This window comes from Brassica rapa, chromosome A05, assembly GCF_000309985.2.
Source record: "Brassica rapa cultivar Chiifu-401-42 chromosome A05, CAAS_Brap_v3.01, whole genome shotgun sequence".
Taxonomy (NCBI): domain Eukaryota; kingdom Viridiplantae; phylum Streptophyta; class Magnoliopsida; order Brassicales; family Brassicaceae; genus Brassica; species Brassica rapa.
Window position 1 is genome coordinate 1,124,921 of NC_024799.2, and position 21,607 is coordinate 1,146,527.

Below are 21,607 nucleotides of genomic sequence, written 5' to 3' on the forward strand. Positions count from 1 at the left end.
AAAGTGTTGTTATACCAAAAGAAGGAAAACATAATTTGAAAAGCACGAGAAAGTGTGCGAGAAACACACAATACCTGAATAGTTTATCAAATAAATAAACTAAAAAAAAAAAACAAAATACAGAAGAATAGGATCAACTTTAAAAGGGAAGGATTAAGATTAGAGTAGTTTGTACGGTCTGATCTGATCAATGGTAATGATTTTTTTTAAATATTTTAAAAGTCTTCTCATCGTCATGTTTACAACAACCCAATTGGCAAACCGTACAAATGCGATATAAGAATATTTCACTGGCATTACTTAATTATATATCCTCTAGGAAACTTCTAGGCAAATCACTTGCATTATGTGAAGGCTACAGCTCGAGATGGTTAATGCCACTAAGACAGATATTGTTCTATATCAATGTTAGATGGGCCGGTTCACTGTGGACATTGCGGGTCTTGGACTATAAAACTTATGGAACTGGTGTTTTAGGCGCCATAAGTTATTATTAATTCATATGATTTCAGTTTCTAATTAAGATTGTAGTGTAGTGCTTAAATCTGATTTTATTAATTGTCCTATAGAAACTTTGTTCGAATTAGTCCAACTTCTTGCATAATTCTTTTTTGTGCTTTAGGTGGTAGGCCTGGATCTGGATCCGGTGAATACCTTGTAAAACTCGTAATTTCAATTCGGAAGCAGATTTGTTTGCAAAAACTGCTCTTGCTGGGTCTGTAAGCAGCTCCACTTTTGGAGTCTAAACTCTAGTTTGAAATGAAATGCTTGTTTGTTCAAAAAAAAAGAGAGCAATTACATTCGAGTTAGGCCGAGTAACATTTTGGAGGCCTAAAACCATATCATAAAAATGTAGCTATCTTTCAAACGGGAAGATTTGTAAAATACTATATAGCTTTGGACATATCTAGTTTCAACAAATAGAAGTCATTGAAACCTTTAAAGGATGTATGTCTTAAAGTTTTACTAATGGCATTATGGTAGATATAGAACTTGTATTTTTGAATTAGTTCTGTTGTAACGATTCTTCTTCTAAAACTATTCATTGGAGGATGAAGTGTAGTCATAGCAGAGATCAAAATCAAGTTCTGATCAATGGTAACATTGATAGGCAGAGAAGACCCATATGCCCATATACCCAGGGAGAGCTTTCAAAGCATTCCGCATTGCAATTCTCGAAGACAGAGAGAAAGGTAAGTATGACCTTGACTAACAAGCTATGAAAGGCATGTAAAACATCCATCCATGACCCATCAAAATTGATTAGGGGGGATACCAAAGAATGATTATGAGTTGAAAAATTTCTTGTATATTTTAAAACCTTGATACTATGTGTGAAAAAAAAAACATGAAGAAAATGATGCATTTGTACATGTTCATGGAGATTATTTAATTTATCAGATGGACGAAGATATTAAAAGTAAAAAAAAAACACTTGATTCTAGTGAATACAAATGATGATAACATCATACAAACAAGAGTAAATTATCATTTGCTTAAAAATATACACGAACAATACATTATTAAAACCTGACGAAAAATGCAGATTACAAAGATAATCCCACACACCTTAAAATTTATTAATTTCATAAGAGATTTGAAGTTAAATAATTCAAATCTCATTATTAATTTCCAGCAGGGAAGAGCTTAAGAACCTTCCTACCACCATCTCCATTACCATACTCTGAACCTTCATACCTCAAATTACGAACCACATGGTTCTGCTGCGTAACCACATGTTTCCCTAAATAAGGGTTCATCAACGGAGACGGCATCAAGTACTCATGGCTCAATAAATGCGCCGGAACCGGCGAGCTCGCGAAGAGCCGGTCAGTGGCCGAGTCTGAGACGATGACGTGTCCTCCGGAGACTCCGTTACCGTTCCCGCCTTGCATTCTCCTTAGGTAGAGACGATATTTCTGGAGATGACTCGCTACGTTCTCTCTCGTTAACCCTTCAACGCTCATAAGCTGCATTATCGTCTTAGGAACTGCGTTCTTGATCCCTAAGTGACCAACCGCGTCCACGAAACGCTTGTGCAGCTGCGGCGTCCATACTAAACGCGGCCGTTTCAGCGTCCTCGCTGGCTCTTCTCCTCCTCCTCCTCCTCCTCCTGAGCCGAGATCAGTTGATGAGTCTACCGCGAAGTCAGAATTCATCATAGTTGGAGTTGGAGTGGCGGCGGGCTGGAGCTTCTGGTGGTACATGGCGACGGTTCTCTTAGGTGAGGAGTGATTGTTGTGGCTTCCTATTTGGAAGGCAAGAGCTAGGTGAGGGGTGATTAAGGTTTGAGAGATGGGTATGAGCTCTTCCGGCGAAGGAAGCTCCTCCTCCCATCTGACGAGCCAGTTCGGAGTTTCCTCTCTCATTTTGAAAGGTGTTCTTGCGACGGTGACAGTTGCTGGATGTGACGGCGGAGGAGAGAGAGGTTCGAGGTGGATCTAAGCGGAAGAAGAACAAAGTAGTTAATTGTGATTTTTTTACTAAATATATATAGACAAGAAGAGTGATTGGCTGATTTCTTTTCTCTTGAATAATGTGTTAATGGAGTTATGGAACTGGAATAGATTATTCTTTTTTATAAAAATATACGTACAAATAAGAACAAGAAAAGTTGAATTATATTGATAAGCATATATATCTGTCATTGTCATATATGGTTCGGTTCATGGCGTCCAAATTGCCAGATTTGTGTTCATGTTTGCCTCAAGTTCTTTTATTTATTTATTTACATTTGTAATCGTGACCAAGTTGTGATTATTCTTATTCGAAAGAACTCGTATAAGATAAGGTGTGGAGTATTAAATTCATGTGATCTCTTCGTTGTTAATCTATTCTATTAAAGATTAGATCGCATAAAAATGCGCCAATAGTTGAGCCGACATCATTTTAATAAAAGTTATCCTAAGTCATATCTTATTATATAAACGAGAGCGCGGCGCCATAGAGGCTCACGATAGAAAGAAGAAATCTATATTCAATCTTGATAACTATAACTCCGAATCTCTCGCTAAATTTTAAGAAGAAGAATTCTTAATTATTAATGAAGGATATCAGAGGAAGAAAAGCATAAATTTAATTTCCCTAAATGTGATGGAAAGGGAAAGAGAAGAGAAAATAGAAGATGACAAAAAACAGTAGGGTTTGCTTTTTGTTTGGTTCGGATCTGTCACTGTCTTATGTGTTTCGGAGTTATGGTCCGAAAGATTCTCGGCTTTCCACGTGACACGTGTCTTTTCACGCGTCATGCTTTGCGTGGGTGTTTTTAAGAAACAGCAACCTGTCGTACAATTGGTTTGTCGTACGCATGAGATTCCACACTAGCGGCATGGATTAGGTTAACTTTTTAAACTATTAAATTAACTTCCATTTAGTGGGTTTAACCATGCGTACACTGTATATAGCTTTTCCATCTGACTATCAATCTATAACTATAAGTAATTTCTTTTGAATTTGTTACTCTGAAAAGTCTTTACAAAAGTATATCCAACCTTAGTTACTTGTTAATATGTGATAGAAGAAAAGTTGATGATATATTTATATTCGAAATTAACATGTCATTCTAAAAATAAACTAGTATTAGATACAGTGTAACAAAAAGGTATGGGTCGATAGTGGGACTTGTGCTGCAATCTGCATTAACAAATAAATCAAATACTAGCTTTTTAGGTATAAACTATGCATTAGGGTAGTGTGAATGATTAGTATTCCAATTTTAGGTTCGGCGTGTAATGTGAAATTAAGGATGCTAATTCTGAGACATCGAAATTCTACAATTTATCCGATTCAAGTTCTATTTAATTTAAGAGAATTTAAAATACTTCTTATAGCTAACATTAATTTTTTTTTAGCCTGAGCTTAGCTGAAGGATAGAAAATCGAGTTTTTATATTAAAAATTAATGATGTGTATTATTAAAACCAAGTGTGAATGTGAATCCAAATAAAAGTATATCAAATCCACTCGAAAATTTGAGTTAATTCACTTTTTCAGAACTAAACATTCGAACATGGATTCATGAACGCTTCTAATACAAAATGATTTGGATTATTTCTATTATGCCGTTTATATGGAATATATTATCCTAGCCGATCCAATTTTCATATGTGGGTGTTTGAGCCCAAAACCAAATTCGATTAAGATCTTTAAACTGAACATTTCTCCCTAATAAAAAGTGTCTAAAACGCCATTTTGAGTGATAGTTAGTGTATAACCCGAAATTCACCAGTGGTAGATCATTCGGTTATTTGGGTAAAATCAAAAACATATCCAACTATATGAAACATATGAAATGAAGTATCTTCGGCCGCCGACGTTAAATGTATTAAAGTAATCTAGTGGCCAACCCTCCAGCACCATCGTGTATACTAAAGAAAATTGAGACAAAAAAGGAATCTCTTGCGAAGTACTAAGACAAGAAGTGAAACCAGACAAAAGTTGTCCCCTTGATTTCATTTGCATCTGTTTATTTTGGACTTTAAAAAGCGCCACAATTAAAAGGCCAGAAAAGCACAGGATATATTGTTTTGTGCAATATCATTTACTGGAAAATCATTGTAACTTTTATTTTGTGCAACTTACAATGTTGTAACATTTTACCGAAAAAAACCAAGAGAGAGAAAGAAAATATTCTCTCTAGAGTCTCTCCCTTCCCAAATCGTTTTAACCTAGCGCCGACAACATCACAATCCTGTTACGGTGGAGAAGATCGACGGCAAGTTTGCTGTTCCGTTCTTCTTCGCCACCCCTCCTTCTTTTTCTTTCTTCTTTTTGTCTCTGTCCTCCATCCTTCTCCTCTCCATCTATACCGACATGCTTTTCTCCTCTGGTTTCTCTGGTTCACCGGTGATTTGCAACGGCAATGACGGGCGTTCGTCAAGCCGCTGGAGGAGAAGCGAGGTGTAGCAAACTGAAGCGATTGGTGGTGCCAGTCGGAGATCTCTCGCAACAAAGTGTCCTTTCTTAGATCTGGGTCAGATCTAGGGGCGTACGGTTCGTCTGGAATGGAGAGCGTCGCTGCCTCGCCTGGAGCCTTCCTTACCGTTCTCCAAACCCTTTGTCGTTGGTTTGCTATCCACTGGTTTGTGTGGGTTCCTCTTCTCTGTCTCCTGCAGGTACACGATGTAGAGGCCATCGTGGAGGTTTACTCTGTTGCTAGATCTGTCTCTTTGCACAGCAGTGCGTTTAGTGCTTTCGGTTCCGGTGAGCTCCTCCTCTTCGCAGATCGGCAAGGGATCTTGGGCTGTCCCGTAGTTAAGCCGCCGTGGCGTCTGGAGTCTCTCACCTTCGTCGTAGCTCTCGCCTGTTTTGAGAGCTCTGCCTCTCCTTGTCCTCAAATCATTTGATTGTTTATGGCTGCCCAAAGATGTTAGCTGGTTTTCTTTGAGTCTCGTCGAGCCTTCCGACTTGGTATGTGGCCGGTTTCTGCCGTTTCCCTACCGCCTGCTTCCACACCGTGAAGGTCATGAGTCTTGTAAGGCTTGCTGTTGTTGATAGTCCTGGAGTTGGTAGCGTTGTATGTGCTGATGCAGAGCTTGGTCACCTCTTCCGGCTAATGCGATTGCAGCCTCCCTGCCCAAGGGGAACTCTGATTATCAGACTTCTTTGATGCCTATTGATTCCTTTTGCAGGTTCCAGCTTAAGGTGGGCTCAGTCATTTTCTCTTCAAGTGTCTAGTGCAAAGTAACACATCTTTAGTTTTAGCATTAATCTAGTTCACTAGATTAGTCCTATTAAGTTCTACAAGCTTTTTTAACTTTTTTGCAGATTGTACAACCAAATTAGCTTCTTGAAGCTCTTTGTATTGCAAGTCTCACCACTTGTAATCACTTTCATTACTAGTAAATGATATTAACATTCTTAGCAAAAAAAAAAAAAAAAAAAATTCTTAAAAGAGTGGAGAGAAGGAAAATGATTTAAAGCAGGGAATCTTTCTTTCTTTATTGAGGGAAAAAACAAGTTAATTCATGAACCATGTGATGGCCATATCCGCCCCTATGTATAGGTATCCTTTAGGTTGATTGATACCCACCTACCATTAAATCAATTAGGATAAAAACACGGTAATGATATTTTTTTATTAGACATGCCTATTATTTCTTACTAGGCAAAGAACCCGTGCGATATCGCACGTGAACTCATTTTATAAAGAAAAGCTAAATTATATAATTGACTTTTGGTATTAAAATATATATATTTTGTTTGTAGGTTGGTTGTATTAAAATTACAAATATGTCAATATTAGATAAGATATATGTCTTATTATCTGTTTAGCTAAATTATTTAGGAATATCAAAAACAACTGAAACTAACTAAAAGTAAACACATTCAAATTTAATCATTTTCTAAATTAATAAGGTAGCTTATGACGACTACTTGAAGTAAAAAAAAACACACATTTTCATCTGATAGAAAAAAATTAAGACTAATAATTTTATAATTTTGTTTTAGATTTCTTTTTTTGCTATCCAAACATGAATGATCCTTCCTATTATCCTTTGTTGACAACATTTCATCTGAAAATATTCAAAAATTTGTAATCAGTTAACTAAACACAACCTGTTTTCTTCACTGAAAGATTTACAATAAAAAAATTTATAGATATGACCTATTTATAGTTTTGCAAAGAACTACATGAATAGTTACAATTTTTAAATTCGAGATATATTTATTGTAAGATAATATATTTACAATATATTTTGAATATACACATCATTACAAAAAACACCTTATTGCATAATGAAAAGACACAACTATTCAATTTTTAGAAACACATTTTGGATATTTTAATCTTTTTAAAACTAATTAAAAAGACACAACTCTTAAAACTAATACATTTTAGAGATGATGTTAAAAACACATCTATAATTTTTAACAATTTTTAATTATGATTTGCCAATTATCTTAACTTCCTATACAAAAAGTTAAAAGTTGCAACGTTAACAGCCAAACATCACAATAATTACATAAGAGTATTGTTAACACCAAAATTTATAATGGTTCATCACCCGAATATATCATTACCAAAAGTTCCAATGTTATAATAGTTCATCACCAAAGTCTATCATCACTAATAATTGCCATAATTTATAAATATATAATATTATAAAATAACTAAAATTTATAATGAATTACTTATATATATAGAAATAAACTATTTATAGTCTCTCAAAATTCTATATGAATGGCCACAACTTTCATATTTGAAATAATTATTCTTAGATATTACATTTAGCTTAAAGAGACACATTTTGGATGTGTAGACACATTCTTATCATGTAAGACACATCTACACATACTTTCACAATTTTTCAAATAGTTACATAGTAAAAAGACATATCTCATTTTATAATGAAAAGACACATCTTAAACTTTTTTTATATTTGTTTATAATTATTTTGAAAGTATTTTTTTCTATATATAATAGCAACCCTTTTTTATTTGAGAAGTTCAAACTTATGTATATTATATATTATTAAATTGCTTACTTTTAATCAGTCGGAGCCGTTTGATCACCCATGCATCTATTATCTTCGTTTTTTCTTTTGCTTTTTCCCCCCTTTTCATTTTATTTGATATATACTTTTTAGACCAGATATAATTTAACCAGATAATTATGTTGATTCATATATTTTTACATATGCCATAACTTGAATTTTGACTTGACAATTTTAATTATCTTGACAAATTTTTTTAAAAAAATTATTGAAAAGTTTAGAAAAAAAAACAGGAAGTATTAATAAGAAGATTCAGCACAGAGAAATGAAATATAACCAAGCTTTCCTAATGAAAGTCTTACTGGCCAACAGCGAGATTCATAACAGTGGAAGTATGCAACATTTAAAAAATTAAACGATTAGAAACACATGTATATATATATATATATATATATATATATATAACAATCAGTAGAAAGTTGCAACTATATGACATTTACAACCAATCAAATTGAAAATGTATGAGTATTGAGTAGTAAAATGTGCAACTTTTAAAAAGTAAAGCGATTAGGTACAAATAGAAGGATGTGTTCTTTAGTGACAATTTCACAACTGTTTATAATGAGAAGATACATCTTTTATGATTTTTATAAGTATTTCACAATTTATAATTATTTCATGTAAAAAGACACATAATATAGAAAAATATATCATACTCAAGAATCTCTATTTAAAAGACACAAACTTTTATAAATAACATCATAGAACTTTTTCACCATTTTATAATTAATTAAATTAGTGAAAAAAATTATTTTGAGAAATGCATGTCAAAGACTATTTATAGATTTTAAAAATTTATTTGAATAGTCACAACTCTTCAACTTGAATAGTCACAACTCTTCAACTTGAATAGTCACAACTCTTCAACTTGAATAGTCACAATTTTTAACCTTGAATAGTCACAACTCTTCAATTTGAATAGTCACATTCTTTCAATTTAAAAATAGTTATTTTGAAAAGATGCTTATAGAATAGTCACAACTTTTCACTTTTTAAAATATATTTATATGAATTTTTAGAAAAGACACAACCTTATAACACTGAACTTTTGAAAAGACACAACCCTTTTTAATATTTTTTAGAAAAGACACAACTTTTCAACAAGTGGGATTCACAACCTTTAGAATTAATTAGGATTCCTATTATTAGTAGATATGTTTTGTATATAATTATGTTAATTAACTGGTGAGTTGACGTTAATATAAGAAGTTTGTTCTCATGGAAACAAATTTAACGAATTGTGTTTACAAGTAGAGACGTGTGTACAACTGTCGCCAGACTCACCGATTATTAGCTCAACTGAACTACTTGTAGGGGTGCGTTTGAAATCCCAAGTTCACATATATCAGTTTTTCTGATGAATGTAATGTTATCAACCACAGTACATATATATATATATATATATCATTTTTGAATGTATAGAAGTCCTAGGTCCAAAAATATGCACATCATCTAAGATGAGGTTCAAACCATTCCACATCAACTCTTCTTGGAAGAACTGACTTCTCCCAACAGAAATTGAACTCATGACCTCATAAATTTCTGTTAGGTAATATAAGAATTTTATCTAGTATGCCAACTATCTGTTGGTATGTAGCATACATTTTAATTTGTTTTAAGTAGAGAATTCAAGCTTAGGTGAATTTTAATTTGGTATCTTCTAAATCGTATGCATTTAAGCTGTATCCAAAAAAAAAAACAAATGATTCGGTCGATCCAATTTTGAGATTCACGAATCATTCCAACGATTTACTCGGTGATAAACTTGTAAGAAACACATGGTCAGTTGCATTGGCGTATTCCAAATATTACTAGGTATTAGGTAACAATTATTTCTTTCTTTTTCCCGCCGTGATGTATTGGAGGATTCCACCCAAAACATCACACTCACTTTCGAAAATATCAACTAAGAAAATTGTCGTAATAGAAAACTCTCTCAACCACGTCCTAGTCGTCACCGTCCTTCCTCATTTAGATGATGCTTCTCCAGCGGTCATGGAGAGGCTTTCTCTTTTTCCTTTTGTACTTTTTGACTTGTTCTCTATTTGTTCGGTGGTGATTGCTCGTGACAAAGAAGGTAAGTTCTTAAGAAGCGGCAAAAACAAAAACGCCCGAGATTAGACGTTCGGATTTGGTGTTTCTTAATCAGATATTTTTTTGGTTTGCTAAGACGTGTTTCTGGTCCGTTGTTTTTTAGCTGTTTTATTTTTTTCTAATATAAATTTGTTATTACTTGTCATTTTCAGTTTTTATTTTTGCTAGATTATCTCTATAACCGTTATTTCCAATTATAAATTGTATTTTTTTTGTTCACGTGAGAGAGCATGTAGCTGTCTGGCCTCGGGCTTATGTATTTTTGAATTTAGGGCCCAATTTTAAAAGTAAGACATTCATGAGGTAGTCCTTGCACAAAAGAAGGTTCTTTTGTGAAATCCAGATACTGTTTTTATTCCTTTAATTACCACCACGATTTTGTTAAAATGATCAAGAAAGTAGAGAAATGGTTGTGTTTTTTTTGTAATGGTATATATATATTGTATAGTCGTTGACAAAATAAGATAAAGTAGTAAATTGTATAGTCCATTTAACATATTAATTATAGTCGTTTTGTAGTAGTTTTCTTAAAATCCATGAAGAATTCTCTTGCATATTTGTTACCCAATTGGCCAATTCCAACAGATCTTTAAATTCCATCACATCACATGCATGATCATACATGATTTTCTCACTCTGACACTTTGTTTATCAGAATTATCACTTTTAGATCTTGATCAACTATCTATGATGTAGTGGGACAAGCTAGGAGAACTATGCAAATGATTCAATAAATTTGGAGAGGTAGACATAAGTGGGCCGGTTGCAATCAATAGCACTAAGGTTGGAGAGAGAGAGAGAAATGCGATCTGGTTTGGGTCCGGCGTATGGCCGGCGCGTGAGCGACCGTGCCATCGCCGGAACCCTTTTTTCTTCGTTTAAAGTCTCTTTCTTGCTTTTCCTTCGTTTCCTTTCATCTATCGCTTTGTCTAAGCTCTGGTTCTGGCCCAGTCTCCGTCTTCGTGGTGGCTCGGCGTCTGGAGTAAAGACGCGGTCGTATGGAGGGTCACGGCGGTGGAAAGATGTTTCGCCAGACCAAGGTTCGATCCCGGGAGGTGGAGGCTTCTACAGCTCCGTCGTCGCCGGTCTTTCTCCGGGAGGTGGAGGTTTCGTCAACTCCGTCGTCGCCGGTCTTGTCTCTGGGATGGAGAGGCTTACACAGCTCCGTCGTCGCCGGCTATTGTCTCCGGAGGGTAGAGGCTCTCAAAGCTCTACTTTGCCGGCTTGGAACCCGTAGAATTTTGGGTTTTAGCTACTGTTTTTTTTTATGGGTGGTTGGTCGTATCTCTTGTCTTCACGATGTTGGTTAGGTCAGATTGGATGAGATCTCCGAAGAGGATGAAACTCTCTGATAACAAGGAAGATAACAAGAGAAGAAAGCAGAGTTTGTGGGATCGGGATTTACTCCCGAGTGTGTTGTGGTGATACAGATGAGATTTCGGTATGTCCGATTATTGCTCTCTGTGGAAGAATCTCCGGTGGTGGAGGTATTTGCAGCGCCTACCTCCGATGCGGTGCTGTTTAGTTTACGGCGAATCCGTCGGGTGGAGGCGGCTCTAGGGTTTGACGACACGTGTCTAGGGTTTTCATCCGTGTCGGTGGGTTTATTTGGGCTAAACTCATTGTTGTATTTTGTTTCAGTTTCTTTGGCATGGTCTTTTGGGCCTTTGTAAGGATATTGGGCTTCGTCCCTTCTAATTAATTAAAATTGATGGAAAAAAAAAAGACATAAGTCGGCCGGCACTGGGTAAAAAAGCTTGGCTCATAGTCTTAAGAATGTTGTCTAAAACTCAACTACCTCTCAATAAATTTAATTCAATCATTTATTTTTAGGCTTTTTTTTTTGTAGTATTTTTAATGTTTTCTACAGATGAAATCTAGCAGTATCTGTGTAGTCGGTATACGTTTTGTCTGTAGAATCTATCTACCACTTTATATATTTGAGATATAATATATATATATATATACTAGTACTACTATACTAGATAATTTTATAAACTAGATTTATATTTCTGTGTGTTGCACAAATTCTTAGTTGTTCTCAGCTTCGTGTTGATTCTTTGTTTTTATATTATTTAGATTTTTTGTAATTTTTAATGAAAGAATTAATAAAAATTGGGTAAATTAATCGAGTTATTTATGTTAATTTTTTACAATTTTTAATTAATGTAGGAAATAAAATTTTGTTTATTGAAAAAAAAAATTGTTTATTGGGAAAGATGATTGGAGGAGGCTTTGCCATATTCATATTCTGTTTGCGGATGAAAACCGAGTTAATGCACTTTTTAATGCTAAATTTCCTTATGTTATTTTTTTACAATAAAGTTGGAGAATATATGTTGAATATACAGTAAGACCGCAGTCTTTCAACGCCCCCCTATTAATTTGATTAATTTATTACTTAATAATGGTTAAGCGTTTCGTACTTTTGACCTGTCTTTGCAATAAAAAAATAAAATAAAACATATAAAACCAAACAAAATACCCAAAGAAAGAATTTTACTAACAATAAAAAAAGGTAAAGAGAAAGACAGGTCAGCTAGGCTTAGGTAGAGAGAAATCCTAAACGAAGACGAAGAAAAACTACAGAGCAGAGACTAGAAGAAGAAGCTGAAGACTCTCATCTTCTGTAATGAAAGGTTCGTGCTTTCTTCATTACCAGATCTCCTTCTTGTTACCCATCTGATAAAAGAAACCCTAAGCTTTTCCCAATTCTCTCTCAGCTTTCACTTTGAATTTGCTTGTCTAGAACTGGGTCTCACACTGTTTGATTCATCCTTTTTAGAATGAGCATTAGCTTTAGTGATAGACTTGAGAAAGATTGAATTCTACTTGATGATACTACCCTAATAACTTCAAATTTGAAAGATTTATTGATTCTTTCATACTCACTATCTGCTTTAGATTTGTTCCATTTCGTCCCATCTAAGGCTTCGAATGGTGACAATTCAAAACCGCACCGCAGCTAATAGTAACAAAAATTTATATGTTTATGTTACTATTAAAACCACATTTGGATCCTAACACTGTTCTCTATAATAGAAAGAGTTATTGCAAAGACAGTGGCAGGTTCTGTAATGATTGATACTAAAAGATGCTATATCTATATTGATTGTTCATTCTCACTATCTGTTTTACATTTGTTCTGTTCCATAAGACTGAAGTACTACTCTCTTCCCTCTAATAGAAACAGTGGCAGGTTCTGTAATGATTTGTCACTAAAGCTTTTGAAACCACTGCCTCTCTTAACAGGTAAATCACCAGACCTTGAATCCACCGGGTCTGGCACAACTACAAAGCGATCAAGCGTCTCATCAGGAAGCCGATCTCGCATCCGACGAGAGTTCCTCACCAGGTTCACCAGCAGCCAGCATTTCACTGGCAAGCTCCAAGACTGGTTCTCTCTATCACTACAAAACTCAGAGAGCAATGAACCGGTTTTCGACCCTCCTTTTGAGCTCGTCGAGCTGCAAAAGTTCGACTACGCGCTGGAAGGAGTCTCCTTCCAGCAGCTAACTCGAATGCCAAACGCCGTTTACGCATCAACCTCCACTTCTGTGGAGGCAAATGCATATCTAGCAATAGAGGATTTTCTCCACGCAACGGTCAAGACCCTGTGGGAGGCGTTTTGGAGCCAGGAGGACGAGCCTGTTCCTTTCTCCGTGGGCTGTCTGTACAATCAGAATCTTAAGTTTTACCAAGCTGAGCAAGCGTTAGCTCTCGGGAAGCTCGAGGATCTTTCAGCAACCGGCGTTCTGTTAAAGAATCCACGTCATCCGCACGGGAAGTGGGATCACATTCTTGAACTCGCTCTCCTAAGACCTGACATTGAGAGCGATCATCATCAACCTTCGTTACCTCTCTTAGGGGAGGCTCTTTTCTATGCTTTGCGTATACTCATAGCGAGAAGCGTCAGCCGTTTGGATTTCTCTCAAAGCTCAAACTGTGTCTTCATCCTCGTGGCTGATACGCAGTACGGCTGCGTAGTGAAAGTGGAAGGGGACGTGAGTAAACTCGACTTCGACGTGAACAGTGTTTATGACTGCGCTGCGGAGTGGATTAAAAACCATTCCAAGATCTCAGTGTCGCCGGTTGACAGGATATGGAACAAGCTGGGGAATGCAAACTGGGGAGACATTGGTACTTTGCAGGTAGTCTTTGCTACGTACCACAGTATAATGCAGTTCTTTGGACCGCCTAGGCACTCTATTGAAGACTTAGCCGCTGACCACACCTCTCGCCTTCACTCAAGAAGACAGGAGAGGCACTTGGGGGAGGATAGTAGTCTCAACGAAAACGGTGCGTTTAGGTCTCCTGAAATCGTCGAAGTTCAAGAAGAACAAGAAGAGCGTGGAGAGTCTATGAAGCTTGAAGTTGGATCTGTTCTGTGGTTGGAGGATTCAAACTACCAAAAAGGCTATCAGATTAGCCACGTGTCTCTTCCTCATCACATTGCATCACCAGTGGAGGATGACGACGACTCAGGAAGGGCTGTGTTTCTCTACGTTGGCTCTCCTCCTTCTCAGCTTGAGCCTGCTTGGGAAGACATGAACTTATGGTACCAAGTGCAAAGACAGACTAAAGTATTAAGCGTTATGAAGCAGAGAGGGCTCTCTAGCAAGTACTTGCCAGAGCTCCACGGCTCTGGTCGGGTAATTCACCCGGGGCAATGCCAGAAACCGAGCTCAGGTGGACGTTGTGATCACCCTTGGTGCGGAACTCCCATCCTTGCGACCACTCCCGTCGGCGAGACGGTCGCTGATTTGGTGAATGAAGGCATGTTTGGACCAGAAGAAGCTATCAGATGCTGCCATGATTGTTTATCTGCGCTCTCCTCCTCTTCTTCAGGTGGGATTCGCCACGGCGATATCCGACCGGAGAATGTGGTTTATGTTACCTCTGGTGTGAGGCTACCTTACTTTGTATTAATAGGTTGGGGTCACGCGGTGCTCGAGGATAGAGACAGACCGGCGATGAATCTTCACTTCTCATCGACTTATGCACTCCAAGAAGGGAAGCTTTGTGCTGCCTCTGATGCGGAGAGCTTGATCTACATGCTTTACTTCTGTTGTGGAGGGGACTTGCCTGATTTGGATTCGGTTGAAGGAGCTCTTCAGTGGAGAGAGACCTCTTGGTCCAAGAGGTTGATACAGCAGAAGCTTGGTGATGTCTCCACCATTTTAAAGGCCTTTTCTGATTACGTTGATAGTCTGTGTGGGACACCGTATCCTTTGGATTGTGACATTTGGTTGAGGAGATTGAAGAGGAATCTTTCGGAAGATCATGGGAAAGATATCGAAACTTCAGGCTAAAGCCCATGTGAGTGTGTCTTTATATTAAACATTCTTTTCAGGTGCTGCTCTCTGCTTTAACCTGTCCGAGAGACTGGAGAAGCTTCACTAGATGAGACGTATCCTACGGTTTTGGGACCATCTTGTATAGGTATCTTTGGGATGTGGATTAGATTCTGTGTTTGCCTTCAGCCTGTTAATGTTCTGTTCCTTTTCTTCATTATTGTTATTATTGTTATCTTGAAAGTGATTCTCTATTATTTCATTGTAATGATTCTTGTATGCTCTATCCGTCAGTATTTTTTTTACATGTGTTGGTTCCTAAATGGTTTTATCACTTTATGATATGATGTATCTTATGAGCGAGGGACAACAAAGAAAATGTTATGAAGAACCTTGCAATGCAAGAAAGGACCCTGCAATAGTCTACATTTGATCAGGGTTTTTGGTTAGGAAAATTCGTTTTTTCTATTATTCGGATTGGGGTGGTTTATGACCTGTTTAGGAATTGAATATTTTTCTGATTGGGTTTCTATTTTTTTTTATAAAACTCGAAGTGAACTAAATTAAAAATAGTTCAGTTTTTTGGTTTGGATTTAAAGCCAAAAACCCTCGAAAATTTCAAAAACTCGAGTTAAATCTGGAATATCTAAAAAAGATTTGAGTAAATAATTTTTTTGGATATTTTTATTTATAAATTATATTTTATATAAAATTTGAATTAATTAATATTTTTATTATATTTAAGATATTGGAGTATCCGTTCGGTTTTCGTTCAGTTTCGTTTTTTTTTTTCTTAGAAAAATAGGAATTGTTTGGGTTTTTGTAACTTTGGATCCGGTTTCGGTCTCCTTTTTTTCGGTTCGGTTTTGGAGTTTAGGATAATATGCCCAAAACTACTACTCCTGAGCTTTTCTCTGATCTGAAAACGTTTACTATTTGGAGACAAAAGTGTGTGGCTTTAGAAGTAAGAAAGTAGTTTACACAAGCAATCAAGGTTTTAATTTTTACAGGCGCAAAGATTCCACAACAGATCTCTTTATCTTATCTCGATCTCACATCAAACACTGTGTTGGTCTCTGCAGTTCCATCACTTAAACCTTTCTTCTTAACAGTCTCTTCAATTTTGTTGTTGTTGTCATACTCCAGTGTCTGGAGAACCAAACCTCCCTTGCTAGCTTTCCAATCTCCAATTTCCATATCCATATCATGTTTATTTTCTCCCCGTGGTCCAAAGGCTCTGTCTAGCTCAGATGCAATGGAACCAACCTCCACGTCAGGTTCCTCGGGAACCCAGTCTCTGAAGTTGATCACTGGAGGTGGGATCTTAGCAAAGAACAACTCGTATAGGTTCTTGAATAGACCTTTTCCGTAAGGATTCTCTTTCTTGTCATATCGGTATCGAAAATTCTCATAAGTTGTCTGCAAAAACATACAATCAGAACCAAAACATAGCTGCAATAATCAGACAAGAGTTTATATAAGGATCTTGCCTGATTGGTGCAGATGAGATAGAGGTGAAACACAGTGAGTCCACCAACAAACCAGACAACAACGAAGCAGTAGACAATGAGAACAATAAATATTGCGTCATCCGTAATAATCATTAACAACATCTTGCCGTGTGCCTCAAGCATGCTGACCCATGAGAAGACAAAGACGTACAAGCAGAGGAGTGTCGATGTTGATATGAAACAAATGAAGTAAGGATAGTTTCTCTGCAAAAGACAAGCCGTTTATATACACACTCACACACGTTTTTGTTACATGAGATTCAAATAAAAAACATTTTTGACTTACTAAAGCGATGCACTGGCCCACCCATGGACAATGATGATCAAATCTTTGGACACAGTTGTTGCAGATGGAGCAGTGAGAGGCGCGAGGAGGACGGTAAAGCAAACAAGTGTCACAGAACTTAACTTTGACAGTGTATCCATTCACCAACACATCTTTGGTTCGAGGTAACTTTGTGCTACCGAGCTTGTTGTTTACCCACTCTGAGGATTGAGTGATCTTGTTAAGCCCTTCTCCTTCAGGTGCGTCTTTGTTCCTTGGGATGATACCGGGGTCTCTCGATGATGTTAAGAAGAGAAACGTGAAGTCCTGTGAAGAAGAGAAAGTAAAGAGATGCAGGAGGGCAAACATGGCTTAAGACGCAAGTAACGGTTTAGGGTTATTACCAAGACAGTGAGCAAAAGGGAACCCATCAAGACAAGAGTGTGGAACAAAGGGTAGCGCTTGCCGATCATGAAAGCCATTCGGATGGAGAATGTGACAGCAGGAGCTCCAATCATAGCTGTGGTCAGAAGAAGTGAAGATGCATCTGGACCAAAGACTAGTCTCCCTCCACAATAAAATTTCTAAAACATGAAACATAATAAGTCAAGCTGCAATTTAGACATTCACGTAGACAAAACACTGAGTAGTACTTCATGTCATGCTTGTGAGGCAAGAAATAGCTAGATACTATGCTAAAGAGCTAAAGACCAAACCATATCCAGAACCGGTTCTAAGCATATCTAGTGAAACATTGGTGTATGGTTCTAGAAATTTTAGTAAAATTTTTACATTTATTTTTAAAACATATTTTTTATAGAAACCTTTACTAAATTATCTATAACTTCTAAAATCTCAGGACCGACCATAACCATATCAAATGTATTAAACTTAAAGAGATCAGGATTTCGTATCAGATTGATCCCAGGCATTAAGTTCAGGAGAGAAAAATAAAATGAACCCTAATTCACCAATCTCAGCTTCCAATACAGAGGAAGATCCGTGGGTTGCAAGAAAGAGGACATTACAAAAAAACTTTTCTCTGTTTGTCAAAGGAAAGGCATATACATACATTGTTGCCAGGCCAGAGTTGGTAGATCCTCTTGGGTTTAGAATCTTTAGAATACATGTTGTCGTCGTCAGAAGGAGCACTATGGACATGACTGCTTTTCTTCCTCCCCATATTCTTCTCAAAGCTTTAGACTCAAAGACGGAACGACCAAAACATAATAAACACCATTGTCTTCTATTGCTTGTCTGTTGTTGTTGTCGCGGCCAGCGAACGAAACCACCGGAGATTTCAAGTCGCTGCCGCTGATTGTTTGGCTCCTCTCCTCCTCTTCACCAAACTCTCTCTTCTCTCTCCCCTCCTTTGTTTTTTCTAATTAAGGTTTGTTTTCAAGAAAATGGTTTCTCTCTCTTTCTTCCTTCTAAAGCTTTCTCCTCAGCCATTGGAAGTTCGTCAACAACAACAACAACATCCATTCTCTGGAACATACTTAACATAGCATTCTTGACAGCTACGTCACCTCCTAATATCTCGCCACCTTACAAAACCCTAACCTGATATTGCTGTTTTCCCGCACGCGCCATTTTCTGTTTCTAACAGACTTTTTTTTTTTGGGTACTTTGTATGACTTGTGTCAGTCAGAATCTTTGTTGGATTAACAAACTTTTCATAAAGACTACAAGTAGTAGTTAAACTTTTTGACTATGCGGCAATTGATTGGGCTGTCGGATTCGTTGATTTGATATCCGGATCCGGATTTGTGGCTTCCGGATATCCGGATTTTGGATATCCGTCTAAATATTACATTACCCGTGAATATCTGGATCCGGATTCGTAAAAATAATTAAAAATATTTTTTATTTATAAATTACTAAAACAAATAAAATAATACTTAAATTAAATATTTGTTTAAGAATTATAAATAAATAAATATATATATGTGTGTAGCAGTATTTTTTATTTTTTATTTAAAATTTAAAACCATATACATATCTACATCAAAGTATTCTATAGACCACATAAAGTTTTATTAAGTTACGTCCCAATCAATGATCACCAAACCATGTCTGTAGTCGATTTAGGATAAATTTGAGATAATTGAATCATAGTTATGTTTCTCAAAATGAGTTACTTCCTTTCATGCTCTTGATTTTCACTTTGTTCAGACTAGTTTCATAGTTAAATGCTTGGTCTCAAGCAGTGATATATATCATAAGAGATGAATTTGAAACCATAAAACATCTAATATTATTTAAAACTCAGAACAAGCAAGTAGTTGTTTATCAGCACAAAATTTTGAATGTTGTGTAAAAGAATATATAAAAAATAGAATGAGATGAATCTTGATTGGTCAGATCAGAATCCAAAACTGTTTTCTCTTCAAGGCATCCATGTTTGGGAGTGAGTAGCCAAGCCTTAAACAGCTTCTGCTGTTTCATACTTCTTCTCAGAATCTGTGTCTTTGCGACACCGGAAGTGGAAAAACTGAAGCAGAATCTGAAAAAAAAAGAATTAAACAAAGTTAAAACTCAGTGGCAAAGAAAGGAATCAAAGAAGGTGACGAGAGAGAGTGAGATTGTTTACAAGAAAATCGAGAATAACACATCCTCCTGCATCAACAAGCCATGGTAGATTCGGTGCAATCTTTGACCATTCAACACTGGCCACAAGGATGCTGCAACCAAAAACAAGAAAGCTCAAAAAACCCACCAGAGATTCTTTAAACTCGAAGCAAAAATAAAGATTTCATCGATCTTTTACCTTCCTACATAAGTCATGTTCCCAACTAATGCAAAGAAGAACATTAATGGATTCAATCCTTCAACATGTCCTCTCCTCATATTGAGACATATCTGAGGAAGCCTTCCCCCCATGTAGATGAATGCCATTGCCCAACCCAACCACATCCCAATCTTGCTGTTTTCTCCACCGCTATGTTCTGCTAAGTTGCCACTAGTGACCTGCAAAAGCTTTCTTGCTGCTCGAACCACAAATACTCGATCACTCTCTCCTAAAGCCATAGTTCTTGGTTCACTAAGCAAGCTAGAGATGTTGAATGTTCCAAGAAACATGAACACTGAGACCTATAATAGAGAGAATGAAACCACTTAGAATTGAGAAACTGAAACCGAGCATTGTGTTACAAGGCTCTAACCACGCATAACAATGATTTGGTGGAAGGAGGCATTGAAGGAAACGTGGCGTCATCAGGAAGCAAAGGCTCTTCAAGAGTTGGTTCACTTTGACCACGAGCCATTCTCTGAGCTAGTACAGATCCAGCTGGTGGTGTATGACTACTCGACAAAGATCTTGCCGACCTGACAATAACCATAAACGCAAAAAACGTCAAACTAACTTTCACAAATCACAATGAGAGTGAATCTAAATTGCAGGCATTACGTGTAGAATAGTTCTCTTCCGGTGAAACTAGTCCGGTGACTCCCAGGAATCATGGTGATAGGTGTGGTCTGAACGCCACAAGGAGTAGTAGCATCAGAGCAGCTATTCCTCCATCTACTCGGAATCTTCGCATCACTGCATATGTTTGATATCCGTTCTGCTTCAACCTATACCAAACAATACAATACTCAAGAGCTGTTTTAGTATCTACACATTATTAACATCCTTGAGAACAAGAAAGAATCTTGAATCAAATAGTATACCATCTGGTTTCTTTTGTTCTTCAACCGTGGGTAGATATGGCCGTAGTATATAGATTGAACAAAGAGAACTGATGTAGTCACTGTATATAACTACATACACATCAAACAAATCAAAGGAAAGAAACAAACAAACATTGTAATAACAAAGCTGCTTTGGTTCTTTTTGTAGTTTACCAATGCCATGTAGAACTGTGTTGGAAGCTGCAAAAACAGATTTGTAAATTTAAAGTTAGCTAAAAGTAAAACAACAAGATTGGGTGTTCTGAAGATTAACTTACAGTAGCTGGTTCCATCAAGCATCCAAGAAGATTGAAGATATCTCTACACAGCAAACCAATCCAAATATTGTCACATCACTAGAGAGAGAGAGAGAGGAACATTTTAAGAAAGCAAAAAAACAAGACTTGTCTTACCCAATGATCCAGGTTGTTAAGAAGGCAATAGAGAGACCTTCAGTGGATTTTTCACAGTAATTAGTCATAATCTGTGGTATCTCAGCCACACCCCAACTGATAACACTGATGACACCAAGGGACAATGACAATCCATGTCTAACACTGCTGTGTAAAAACATCATCTTTCACAACAGCTGCAAAGAGCTGACAAAACCCAAAACCAAACAAGTCCCTGAGTATTCAAAGGTTGTGTCTTTTTCAATTAAAACGAGATGAATAGGAAAAAGGTTTCAAAGGGACTAGAGATTCTGACAATAATGTAATTAATACAATAAGACCCCACAAAACTGAAATATTCATCCAACCCAGGAAGATTCAAATTCAATCAAAAGTAAATGTCTTTTTTTCATTTAAAGCAACAACATGGAGAGAAAACGTTACACATATGCACCATTGTCAAAAAAAATATACTAAAGAGAAATCGAACATATTGATAGAAAGTTTCATACCTTTATTTCCAGAAGAATCGATGGGTTTGTTTATCTCTGTGTGTTTGAAGATTTATTTATTTATGGGGGAGATTCTTTTGAGGAAAGGAGAGGTCTTGAAGCGTTTAGAGGTCGCGTTGCTGGTTCGTTTTGTCTTCTTATTGTTGTTTATGGCGATTGATATAATATCATGTTCTTCTGGAAACACACATATAAATCCTTTTTTTTTCTTTTAATTCCAAAATACAAATATTATTGATTTTTGGTGGTGTTATTTTATTTGATTTATTCGCATTATTTGCCGTCTAATTGATTTGGTCTCTCTCTCGACTTTATTCTCTCTCTGCGTTGTATTTAGAAATTTAGTGGGTTGGCCATAAAGTGAAAGACATG

At 36.6% G+C, this 21,607-nt stretch overlaps 4 protein-coding genes across 5 annotated transcripts; 1 reads left to right on the forward strand and 3 right to left on the reverse strand.

Annotated features, from left to right (window-relative positions):
* Positions 1 to 1,414: 1,414 nt before the first annotated feature.
* On the reverse strand, positions 1,415 to 3,092 carry LOC103866525 (transcription factor MYBC1). Its single transcript, XM_009144468.3, has one exon. It carries the CDS (start codon positions 2,367 to 2,369, stop codon positions 1,626 to 1,628), a length of 744 nt encoding a protein of 247 aa, XP_009142716.1. The 5' UTR covers positions 2,370 to 3,092; the 3' UTR covers positions 1,415 to 1,625.
* An 8,922-nt stretch (positions 3,093 to 12,014) lies between these two features.
* LOC103866526 lies at positions 12,015 to 15,188 on the forward strand. The gene is made up of 2 exons (XM_009144469.3): positions 12,015 to 12,228; positions 12,842 to 15,188. Exons 1-2 carry the CDS (start codon positions 12,222 to 12,224, stop codon positions 14,899 to 14,901), a joined length of 2,067 nt encoding a protein of 688 aa, XP_009142717.1. The 5' UTR covers positions 12,015 to 12,221; the 3' UTR covers positions 14,902 to 15,188.
* Positions 15,189 to 15,818: 630 nt separating this feature from the next.
* Positions 15,819 to 18,057, reverse strand: LOC103866527 (probable protein S-acyltransferase 2). Its single transcript, XM_009144470.3, has 5 exons — positions 17,732 to 18,057; positions 17,064 to 17,243; positions 16,681 to 16,986; positions 16,374 to 16,598; positions 15,819 to 16,302 (listed from the first exon to the last, which is right to left on the reverse strand). The coding sequence occupies exons 1-5, from the start codon at positions 17,840 to 17,842 to the stop codon at positions 15,925 to 15,927; spliced, it is 1,200 nt and encodes a 399-aa protein (XP_009142718.1). The 5' UTR covers positions 17,843 to 18,057; the 3' UTR covers positions 15,819 to 15,924.
* An 833-nt stretch (positions 18,058 to 18,890) lies between these two features.
* Positions 18,891 to 21,419, reverse strand: LOC103866528. Of its 2 annotated transcripts, XM_009144471.3 has the most exons (10): positions 21,236 to 21,419; positions 20,745 to 20,930; positions 20,610 to 20,652; positions 20,506 to 20,532; positions 20,332 to 20,421; positions 20,069 to 20,235; positions 19,824 to 19,986; positions 19,430 to 19,752; positions 19,253 to 19,343; positions 18,893 to 19,165 (listed from the first exon to the last, which is right to left on the reverse strand). In XM_009144471.3, exons 2-10 carry the CDS (start codon positions 20,906 to 20,908, stop codon positions 19,085 to 19,087), a joined length of 1,149 nt encoding a protein of 382 aa, XP_009142719.1. In that variant the 5' UTR covers positions 20,909 to 20,930; positions 21,236 to 21,419; the 3' UTR covers positions 18,893 to 19,084. The 2 variants fall into 2 exon arrangements, with proteins under 2 accessions (XP_018514258.1, XP_009142719.1); XM_018658742.2 differs by lacking the exon at positions 21,236 to 21,419 and having other exon boundaries at positions 18,891 to 19,165; positions 20,745 to 20,955.
* Between the last annotated feature and the right edge of the window lie 188 nt (positions 21,420 to 21,607).

Coding starts and splice junctions, on each gene's coding strand:
- LOC103866525 (XM_009144468.3), bottom strand. CDS start 2,369: ATGAGAGAGGAAACTCCGAACTGGCTCGTCAGATGGGAGGAGGAGCTT.
- LOC103866527 (XM_009144470.3), bottom strand. CDS start 17,842: ATGGGGAGGAAGAAAAGCAGTCATGTCCATAGTGCTCCTTCTGACGAC. Junction 17,244..17,731: donor AACTCTGGCCTGGCAACAAT/GTATGTATATGC, acceptor TTCATGTTTTAG/AAATTTTATTGTGGAGGGAG. Junction 16,987..17,063: donor CCCTTTTGCTCACTGTCTTG/GTAATAACCCTA, acceptor TCTTCTTCACAG/GACTTCACGTTTCTCTTCTT.
- LOC103866528 (XM_018658742.2), bottom strand. CDS start 20,908: ATGATGTTTTTACACAGCAGTGTTAGACATGGATTGTCATTGTCCCTT. Junction 19,753..19,823: donor CCAAATCATTGTTATGCGTG/GTTAGAGCCTTG, acceptor TCTCTATTATAG/GTCTCAGTGTTCATGTTTCT. Junction 19,344..19,429: donor AACATGACTTATGTAGGAAG/GTAAAAGATCGA, acceptor TTTTGGTTGCAG/CATCCTTGTGGCCAGTGTTG.